The sequence below is a fragment of the Maniola hyperantus genome, chromosome 9 (assembly GCF_902806685.2).
Source record: "Maniola hyperantus chromosome 9, iAphHyp1.2, whole genome shotgun sequence".
Lineage (NCBI taxonomy): Eukaryota > Metazoa > Arthropoda > Insecta > Lepidoptera > Nymphalidae > Maniola > Maniola hyperantus.
In genome coordinates, this window is record NC_048544.1 from 7,806,770 (window position 1) to 7,816,693 (window position 9,924).

General features: G+C 34.5%; 1 protein-coding gene across 1 annotated transcript; it reads left to right on the plus strand.

The window, feature by feature from the left end:
• Positions 1-204: 204 nt before the first annotated feature.
• LOC117985224 (uncharacterized) lies at positions 205-7,498 on the plus strand. Its single transcript, XM_069500618.1, has 10 exons — positions 205-520; positions 3,091-3,216; positions 5,065-5,280; positions 5,679-5,732; positions 5,837-6,202; positions 6,311-6,376; positions 6,473-6,535; positions 6,693-6,773; positions 6,862-6,921; positions 7,178-7,498. Exons 2-10 carry the CDS (start codon positions 3,106-3,108, stop codon positions 7,364-7,366), a joined length of 1,206 nt encoding a protein of 401 aa, XP_069356719.1. The 5' UTR covers positions 205-520; positions 3,091-3,105; the 3' UTR covers positions 7,367-7,498.
• The last annotated feature ends 2,426 nt before the right edge of the window (positions 7,499-9,924 follow it).

The window sequence follows — 9,924 nt, forward strand, 5'->3', positions numbered from 1 at the left end:
TATAAAATTACTACAAAATGTTTTTATACTTTCTAGTCTAATATTGTAGGTATGTTACTGTAAGCAACTTATCGACGGATTACATACCTATCTACAGATAGATTGATTATTATTATTATTAACTTCAACTGTAAGTAAAATAGGTACGCAAATTATTAGCAAAGGTAAGTGACAACACACTGGAAAAAAAGTCGAATTTACTTGTTTCTTACGCAAGCATTAAAAAAATTATACCTACGTACTTAACATTTTGCTATATTTAAAACCACCTCGGATTCAGACCTTGAGCACAATACGACCCAAGAAAACCTCAACTCGATTTACTTTCGTGTTATTGCTTGCAAGTTCGTGCACTGTGTTACATATTGTAGAACTACATACCTACTTAGTTAAAAGTTTTTCACCTAAACAGTTAAAAAAAAGTGTTCGATCAAATTAGAGAGAATTGATCTCAAAACATTGCGATACTAAGTACAATTTTTGTGGAGTGCTGTGATTATTTCATAAATATCTAAAAAAGGTAAGTTTAAGTGATCTAACTTTGAACTTGGATCCTTCGCTTGCAAAACTGGGTTTAGGGAAGGTTTGGTTTGGAAGCATTTTATTTTTCATTAATTTATTTTTCCGGTGTTGCCATCAGTACTCTTATTATATATGCGAAAGTGTGTTTGTTTGTCAGTTTGTTGGTTTGTCCTTCAATCACGTCGCAACGGATTGTCATGATTTTTTGCTTGGGTATAGATAACTACTTTTTATCCCGGAAAATCAAAGGGTTCCTACGGGATTTAAAAAAAAACTAATTCCACGCGGACGAAGTCGCGGGCATCAGCTAGTAAGAAAATAATGAGATAAGTTGCCTAACTATGCATTCATAATACCTACCTACCTACCTAGTACCTACTTAAGAAGATAGGTACCTAATTAGCGATTCGAAATCACTTTGTAAAAGTTTGAGAATTTGAATATATGCTAATATTATTTGCTAAATGCTAATATTATTGCCCGTAACTTCGTTTGCGAGGATTCAGGTTGTCAAGTCTTCCGCAGGAACCTAATGTTTTTCCGGAATGGAAAATGCAAATAAATGTACTAAACCATTTTCGGTAACAAAATGCAATTTTAGGGTTACCAACAAGCATTGAGCATTGTTTGTTTTAAGTAAGTAGGTACCCTTATTCGGATAGATTTTCCATACAAAAACCGGCCAAGTGCATTGTCAGACCGTTCCGTACCTACTACTGTCGTAGGTACCTACCTACTTTTTCGACATTTTGTACGATACATCAAAAACTATTTAGGGTATTAATAGGTACATATGCATAAACATAAACAAAAATGTGTTTTAGAATGTACATGTAGCCCTTTAATAATATTCCCCACTTGGTATAGCAATCTTACTTTGAAAGTTGAAAATACTAATTAAGTAGGTAAGTTTTTTTTTGTGATGTAACCACAACACTAAAAAAACTAAAATGTGTTCATGAACAAAATATAATTAGAATTTTCAACTTTCAAAGTAAGATTATCTACTATATTATTATCAAGTGGGTATTATAATATGAAAAGGCTTTACCTGTACATTCTAAAACAGATTTTTATTTATTTGTATGCATAATAGTTTTTGATTTATCGTGCAAAATGTCGAAAAAATACGACTGTAGTACGACCCTCGGTGCGCGAGTCTGATTCGCACTTGGCCAGTTATTTAAATTGGTTAGACGATTTGTATCACAAATAATATACCTAAGTATTAAATAAACTAGCAGCGGTTAGCCATACAAAGGGATGGCCGGATTATTTGATAACTAACAATTTGTTGGATTGGACGGAAAACGACAAGTCGGTTTGGCAAGTCGAGTGGCGCAACTGTAACTTCCGTAGTGTGGATGAATCAAGGACCTTCGTCCAAAACGCCCATATATACAGGCCGTGTGATTTTAACGTTTTTTATTGATAAACTAACTAGCTTTTTTAAGTGACTTCGTTAGTATGGCTTTAGGATTGGTAATAAACCATCGAATCGGTTTAATAAAAGAAACCTAGAATTAGAACTAGATCCTCACTTTTTATATATTATAGTCCTCTATCCTACCTTCATTCGCAAAAAGCTCTGTCAAAAACGGTTCAGTCTTTTCAAAATGTAGCCCGTAGGTCAATTCCGAAAAACCTACATCAATCATTATTACAATCGCAATTGTTGTGATTGGCTGAATCTATGGTATTCTTGTTGCAACAATGAATAATTGTAGCCAATAGTGAGTGAGCATGAACAAATCAGAGGTGATTGCGATCGTGACATTGTAGCGTGACGTTGACATTGTAATAATGATTGATGCAGGTTTTACGGAATCAAGCAGCAGCTTGACAATCAGATAGACAGTGATAGACAGACAATAATTACATTGGGTGTTTGGGGTTTGATTACGTAAAAATAACCACGTCAGTTAAATTTCAAACTACTAGTAGCCTGAAACTTACTTTTTTTGTAATCGATAAACTCTGAAACCACTGAACCGATTTTAATAATTCTTTCACCATTAGAAAGGTACTTTCCATAATATGTATAATAAATTAAACATGTACCGTGGACAAGGTGGCAGGCAAGAGCTAGTATATTACAAAAGGACAAACTGACTGACTAACATATCAACGTATAAGTGCCTACAGCAGATTCTCTCTTTGACAAACCCCACTAAGAAAGAACTTTTGAGAGAATTTACTTTAGAAAAGCTTAGAACAATCCTGGTACCTATGTAACCAAAAGTGCAAGAAAAACCAAAGGAAGCCCGCTGTATATCATAGAACGGAAACAGTGTTGTTATAAGATATTCCTTGCGGCTATCACTACTACACCAATAACCGTCTGATATCTGATAGAGTGACACCTTGGACCGTATGGACGAACTTACCGTACCGGCTTTATAATAGTTATCTTTTAGTAATTATAATTACCCACCTACTTAGGTGAATTCAAATTTATGGAACCTCTAATTAAGCAAGTTCAAATTCACATTCCAAAGTAATGAAGTCATTAACAAAGTTATATATTTAATGCACTAATGTTCTTATTAGGTAATTGATATTTTGTAGGTGCCAGTAAACGTCATGGGTCGACGAAGCTGCGTTGGTGCTATATTGGCTTTTTCTCTGCTGGCCAGTGCATTCTGTCTTCCAACAAGTGTTTCAAGAAGTAGGAGACAATCATCTGATCCATCAGTAAGTTGCTTTGTATGTATTTTTTATTTGGACCATTAAACGGGTAACAATCAGGTATAATTACAAGTACCTTGGAAATTATAAATTCCCAAATTTGGCCTGATCGCAGTCAAAGGCTTTCTAATGGAATAAATAAAAAAACTCTATTTATTAACAGAAAAACTGATGCAATTGAGGTGTCCTTAAACGCTATCAAAAAAATATAATTACTTTTAAAGAACTTTTACCTACATTTAAACTCAAATTAACCCTTGTATGGAAATACCAAGTTTGTCCATCATCGTTTTACTTACTCGTATAAAGAGAAAGTTTTACAAGGTCATAAATCATAACCCCCCAGGCACACACTGCCATGGCATGTGCATGAACCACCAACAGAATTATACAAAAAAATTACATTGTTCATATCCTATAAGCCTATGTTATTGTATAATTCAAATTATAGGCGGCTACAGCATGCAAATGGATGGATTGATAGTGATGATGATTATGATGATACCAGTTCATCATTTTTTTTCAACTTCATTAAAATTTAAATTTAAACATATTTACATACTTTGAAATGCCAACTTTGAAACAACTAGGTACCTACCTATCGTATTAATTCCTTTTTAGTTTTTGAAAGAGTCGTCCAATCCGCAAAACTGCGTCAGAAACAAAAAATACTTACTTGCTCTAGGTGACTTCGAATAAAAAGACCTCTTGAAAATATTCCACATAGGTATTCTTATTTACCAGAATGGTAACACATCATAGCATTCTGTCTCTAAGGCATAATACGTAATACGTATAAATCATAATATAGATCTTTGGTTTTGCATTGAGGCTCCAAGTAGGATTTTTTATGATCTTCTGCACCTGTCAAGGACTCAAGTGTACCTACCTGACCCCTACGCGGAATAAGTTCTTGTAAAATTTTAATATACGTCGACTGGCCTATGTCGGTGGTATACTCTACTTATTTAAAAAATATCACCGGATGTCCGCAGTTCGCGCCTTGACATCATTGGCTTTCAGAAACCGACAGGTCTTATTATTATCACAGTTATTATATAGGTACCTACTTTATAATCGAGACAGTTATCTAAATATATAAAAGGAAAAGGTGACTAACTGACTGACTGACTGACTGATCTATCAACGCACAGTTCAAACTACTAGACGGATCGGGCTGAAATTTGGCATGACGTAGGCATCCGCTAAGAAAGGATTTTTGAAAATTCAACTCCTAAGGGGGTGAAATAGGGGTTTTCAATTTGTGTAGTCCACGCGGACGAAGTCGCGAGCATAAGCTAGTAAGTAAAATTATAATTAAAGAACATGCATTTTGCTTCAAGCAACATCGTAACGAACTAATTAAAGCGATACCTATAAGAAATGTAACTCTCCGTCTATATCTAGGTATATCCGTGCAAAAAACCAAGTCAATCCGTTGCGGTCTGATTGAAGGACAAACAAACACAATTTCGCATTTATAATATGGGTAGGAGGTAGTGATCATAAATGTTCTTGTTGCAAAAAGAAGAAGAATAAAAGAAGAAAAATATAAGAAAAGACATAATTTATGATAAAATAATAGTCATAAGAATTTAATTAATTATAAGAGTGTATATAGGTACCATTAATAAAAGTTGTAACGGCTTGATTAAGTATAGGTACCTACCTACTTATATAGTCTGCGACAGGTTGAGATCAATCGGCGTATGAGGCGGGGGATGCCCCGCACACCAGCACGTCACCTGCGCTTGTCCGCACCGGGTTAGCGCGGGGGCTGTACGGGTGTGCAGGGCGTTTCCTCCCCGATTGCCATTTAAACCTGTCGCGTACTATAGGTTTAAATTATTTCAGAATGGAGATTTAACGACAAATGCTATCGACGATAAAGATGTAAATAATGAAGTAAACTTTGACCAGCCTGCACCAGTAGCTATCAGTGATAATGATGATGACGACGATGACTTCCCCTCCTACCCACAGAGCGATTCGTCCGGTGGCGGTGGCAGCAATTTGTTCAGCTTGCTCAACTTAGTGACAGCTATTCTTCCAGCATCAAGCAGTTCAAGTGTAAGTATGATAACATTTTCTTTGTAATAATTAATAATGCTGAAAAAAGTTACATTTTGTTGCTCTTATTAATTAGGTACCTCTACCTTCTTTTTCTGTGATATGCACGTGATGTCTTTATGAATGGGTATGCGTGTTTTTTTTCACATAAAATATCACAAGTTATTTTTATACTATGTGTGCGTGTTTTTATTATTTTAACTTTATAAAATATCACTTTATATAATTTTTGCACTGGTGTCGACGTTTCGTTTTTGACTAATTATTTCATTAATTAGGTACTTATACTTACTTGCCGAGTTTTTGAGTGACAATAATTGTTCGGACTTTCCTGTTTAGTTTACTTAAGCACATTTATTGTTATTAACAAGGACTTCGACTGTGTGTGTTGACTTTTGCGGGAAACCTATCTACTATTCACATACACATGCACATATTCAATATCACTAAAGGTAAGTCACCAAAATATAATATACTACCTTGATAAATTATTTCACATAAATTGAATTTATTGTTAACTTTTTCCTTATTGATAAGCATGTTGATGGTATTTTAGGTAGCAATACGGAAGTTTTTAAAAGCAATCGTTAAAAGCAGTAAACCTAAAATTATTATTCGAAGAAATGGTATGAGTAATAATGAAATTGATAACGATTATATAGCTGATTTAAAGCCTCCTCCGATTTTAAGAGAATTTAATAAAAGTAATGATAACATTGAAATAGAAAATTCCAAAAGCGAATCGAATGAATCTGATAATGATAATAACACTGAAGAAGAAAGTTCAGAAAACGATGAAGAAAGAAACAAATCAGATGAGAATTCTATTGATATTGACGACGAAGATTATGATGAACCCCCGGGAGGGGGAGACGGCGAGGGTGGTGGCCTTTTGGGTCTCCTTGCTGGTCTCAGTGGAGGTGTAAGTTGATACTTTTTATTCCGATTCTCTCAAAATAAATTGTATTGTTTTAATATTTAAAAAATTAACTGACTTAAAGGTACCTGTTTATTCTTGTTTTTGTTTTAGGAAGACGGTCAATCTGATTTAGGATCATTACTTGCGACAGTAAGCGGAATTGTTGTAAATCTGAGCGTAAGTACTCCTACTCCAATAGGCTTTAACAAACTCGTAATCTTTGCAAATGAGGAATTTGAATATACCTACCTATGAAATATTTTTACTTTTTAGGGCGATGGTATCGATCTTAATGCTCTGATTGCATCTGGAATAGGCCTCTTTGTTGGATTATTGGTATGTGTTTTAACGTTTGGAAGTTTTGCACTTATACAACTTATTCTGTAGGTACTTAAATAATTATATTATATACCTAACCTTAAAAAATAAAATAAGTATATATTTTATCCCAGAAATAGACTTAACACCTAATCAAAAAATATATAACTTACAGTCCGAAGGTGAGGAAAATCCAGGTGAAATATTAGCTAGCTATCTATTGACATCATTAGATACAATCACAGGAGGGGGCGCGGTGCGTACCTATTTACCTTTAAACTCTACGATAAAAATAAAATAGATACCTACCCATATTTTATTAAAATAATTCATAATGATTTCAGAAAAACAACGGCGCCTTTTTTGGTAAATTTTTAAGTAAATTAGTGAAAGGCACAAGTGCTGTAAGTAATCACTTAATAACATTTATCTATATTTTGTTTCATATTTTTTACCATTATTTTATACAGTAAAAGTTCATTAGTAAATGTACAATCGTATTACCTAATCGAGTACCTATATTTGAAGCATGTCAATAAAGTTATTACCTAGCCTCATTTAATGATGACAATGAACTAAAAATGCAGCGTGATCTAATTAATTATTACAAAGTAAAATGACATGCCTATTACTCAAATTTACAATCACCTAAAATTTCAGGGAGGTGATCCCGATGCTGATCCAGAAGAAAATGAAAATAATATGGAAACTAAAGACTCAGCTGGATTCTTTGCAAGTTTCCTAATGGGTCTTCTTGGAGATATGTCGAAAGGCAGTTCAGGATCCCACCCCATGAGACGACACGTTCAGAACAAACCAAGTCTATTGCATTATATGATGAAGCTTTAGAAATTATATGTATATTTTAAACCATTAAAATATATAAAAATTGCAATATTATAACATTGTACAATAGTTAATATAGCCCTAAAATTGACTGCAATAAAAGTGAATATAAAAATATTTTCCAAACTAGAATAAATACGCATTAAATGGTTTTCATTATTTGTAATTTTCTGTAAACAAAAATGGATTGCTTATCTGTCAGGTAATCGATGTTGTTTATGAACCTGCCTTTTTAGGGTTCCGTAGTAAACAAGGAACCCAATATAGTTTCGCCATATCCGTCCGTCTGTCCGTCCGTCCGTCCTCGGTTAATCTCAGAGACTTAAGTAGTTCTAGAAATCTGTGATTTGTATACGTATAAATATTAATCACGCCGACAAAGTGGTGAAATGAAATTGTGATACATACTTTTTTTAGGGTAGCTCCCCTACATGTAAAGTGGGGATGAGTTTTTTTTCTCGTCTACCCCTTCGTGTGGGGTATCGTTGAATAGGTCTTTTAAAAATACTGTGGGTATGAGAACATCTTTTTTCGATTTCTAGATCCGTTTGTAAAATATAATGTTTTAAAGTACTAATTTTTATTAGAGTCAAGTGCCCCCCCCCCCCCCCCCTCTATCAGGTTCCTATTGAGGTTATTGTATCCTATCGAGGTTACTTATTGTACGTAGATAGTATGAGTTGCATATTAATGTATATTATAGTTTTATTGTATCTATTGTATTTGTGATTGAATTGTGACTACGGAACCCTACACTGCGCGTGGCCCGCCGCGCACTTGGCCGGTGTTTATTTTTATTCCTGCTCAAGATCACTATGCCTTCTATACCTGTCTATGATAAATCAATTTTTCAATTTTATATTTTATGTATTAGTAGGTACTTAAATAATGTTTGAAAATAAAACAATAAAGCAGAGTAAATAATAATGTATTCGATTAATTTTATGTATTTTTAATAGGGTCAACATACGACAACAGAAGAGGAAAGCTCATCGTCTCTTTCGACTCTGAAACTTGACATTTTAAGGGCATTGTTTCAATTTGGAACTTCTCTCCTGGGCATGGCCTCGTCATCGTCATCGTCTTCTGTCTTCTCTGCTTCATCCGGTTAATTTAAATAATGTTCTCCAATATGCCATAGTACCTAGTAAATAAAAATAGACCAATTATAATTGTGCGTTTTATTATTTTTCTCTGCCATCGATAGGGCTTTGAGTTCGTTGATTTGCAATGTGAAAGTAAGTGGATAAGTACATTAACAAAATTATGCTGTGATTTATGAAAGACCTTTTATTCAGATACCTATTCTAATTGGTTTTTGGGGTTCCGTACCTCAAAAGTAAAAAAGGAACCCTTATAGGATCATTTTGTTGTCTGCTTGTCAGTCTGTCTGTCCGTCTGTCGTGTCTGTCAAGAAAAACTATAGGGTACTTCCCGTTGACCTAGAATCATGAAATTTAGCAGGTAAGTAGGTCTTATAGCACAAGTCAAGAGTGAATAGGCATCTTCTAGGCAAGCGCGCTCAATCTTAGGCTGCATTATCACTTGCCACAGGTCTGATTGCAGCCCTAGTCTATAAATTAAAAAAAAAACAAGTAGAGGAATAAATCCAAAACCGTGAATGTTGAAACGTTGTGGTTACATCACAAAAAAAATTAAGACGTGTTCTTGAATAAGAACACGTCTTGTGTTGTGTTTTTCTACGTATGTACACCGAAATCCCCGAGATTACTGAACCGATTTGCGTAGTTTCTTTTTTAATCGATAGAGAAACTTTGCAACATTGTTCCATAAAAAAATTGGATACCAAGTCCTCAATCCTGATGCTGCACGGGAACCTAAACTGATGGAATTTAGAAACTGTGGGTTGTAAATAATTGATATTGGAGGTACCTACCAAGTGAAGACTATCGTTGAACTCGAGGACCCAACTCCTCATCCCTGATGCTGTAAGGAATTGCATTCTTAAATCGTGGTGATGTCATGGGATTTTTAAAGAATAATGCGTTTAAATATTTTTACGAAATTTGGTACTGAGATATCTTGCATCTCGGGGATCTCACGGGATTTTTAAAAACCTAAATACACGCGGGCGAAGCCGCGTGCATCAGCTAGTACTTAATATTAGTATTTTCCATTTTCAAAGTAAGATAACTATATTAAGTAAGTGGGATATCATAAAAAGGGCTTTACCGTACATTCTAAAACAGATTTTAATGTATTATTATGCATAATAGTTTTTGATTTAATCGTGTAAAATGTAGAAAAAAATTACCTGAGTACGGAACCCTCCGTGCGCGAGTCTGACTCGCACTTGGCCGGTTTTTAGGGTTCCGTAGTAAACAAGGAACCCTTATAGTTTCACCATATCCGGCCGTCTGTCCGTCTGTCCGTCTGTCCGTCCGTCCGTCCTCGGTTAGTCTCAGAGACTATTAGATTTCTAATCTGTAATTTGGCATGAGTATAAATATTAATCGTGCCGACAAAGTGGTGAAATAAAATTGTGATAAATATTTTTATCACAGCAGTAGTATTACAATCAATTTTAAAGGAATTATCAT